The 844-nt window shown below is 45.6% G+C and overlaps 1 protein-coding gene across 1 annotated transcript in view; it reads right to left on the bottom strand.

Annotated features, from left to right (window-relative positions):
- LOC101859069 (transcription initiation factor TFIID subunit 2) overlaps positions 1–844 on the bottom strand; it is a gene marked incomplete at its 3' end in the record, with an annotated part of 46590 nt that overhangs the window by 39278 nt on the left and 6468 nt on the right. Inside the window, 1 exon segment of the mRNA XM_013090501.1 lies at positions 571–661. Within this exon segment, the coding sequence (XP_012945955.1) occupies positions 571–661 (91 nt within the window).

Genomic DNA, 844 nt, shown 5'->3' with positions numbered 1-844 from the left:
AGAGGGAAGGTGAGGAACAAAAGACGGAGAGAGGGGAGAGAGAGAGAGAGAGAGAGAGAGAGAGAGAGAGAGAGAGAGAGAGAGAGAGAGAGAGAGAGAGAGCATCAAAGGAGGTATTAAGTGGGGTTCAAAACAGGAAGAAAAAGTTTGAAAAGGGAGAGAATGTGGACCAAAAGGGGGAGAGTGAGGGTCGCAGAGTAAGTACAACACAAAATAGTTTTATTGTAGTAAATGTTTTACGCCGCTCACAACTGGATAAGGTCAGAAGACTAAAGGTGTTACAAGAGAGTAACTAACATAAAAAAGAAGGAGGGGAGATACGAACGATAGAGGTTTGATAGGAAAGAAGAAGCAAACCACACCAGAGCACCCGCCAACCACCCACAGAACACAAAAGTTTGTAGATGATTTCACCAAAAGAAAACACACATTCTATATTACCCAAAACCTCAAGCAATAAACGTTACGAGATATTCTATCAGTCATGTTTTTCACGGTTCGTTTCCCCGCGACAGAACAACAGCAGCTTACTTGACAACATTTCCCCCCGACAGAGCAACAGCAGCTTACTTGACAACATTTCCCTGGCAGATGTCCATCATAGGATCGAAGTACGTGAATTCCGCCTCCCATTTTCTGTCGATCGTCACTTTGTAAATTGCTGTGGACCATCGGTCAAGGATAGAACAGCACAGTCAGAGAGACACATCGGTGCCAAGGATGGCACAGCACAGTCAGAGACACATTGGTGCCAAGGATAGCACAGCACAGTCAGAGACACATCGGTGCCAAGGATAGACCAGCAGTCAGAGAAACACATCGGTGCCAAGGATAGACCAGCAGT

Source organism: Aplysia californica, unplaced genomic scaffold (genome assembly GCF_000002075.1).
Source record: "Aplysia californica isolate F4 #8 unplaced genomic scaffold, AplCal3.0 scaffold01306, whole genome shotgun sequence".
Lineage (NCBI taxonomy): Eukaryota > Metazoa > Mollusca > Gastropoda > Aplysiida > Aplysiidae > Aplysia > Aplysia californica.
The sequence above is the reverse complement of the archived record's forward strand: the minus strand, read 5'-3'. Positions and strand labels throughout refer to the sequence as shown.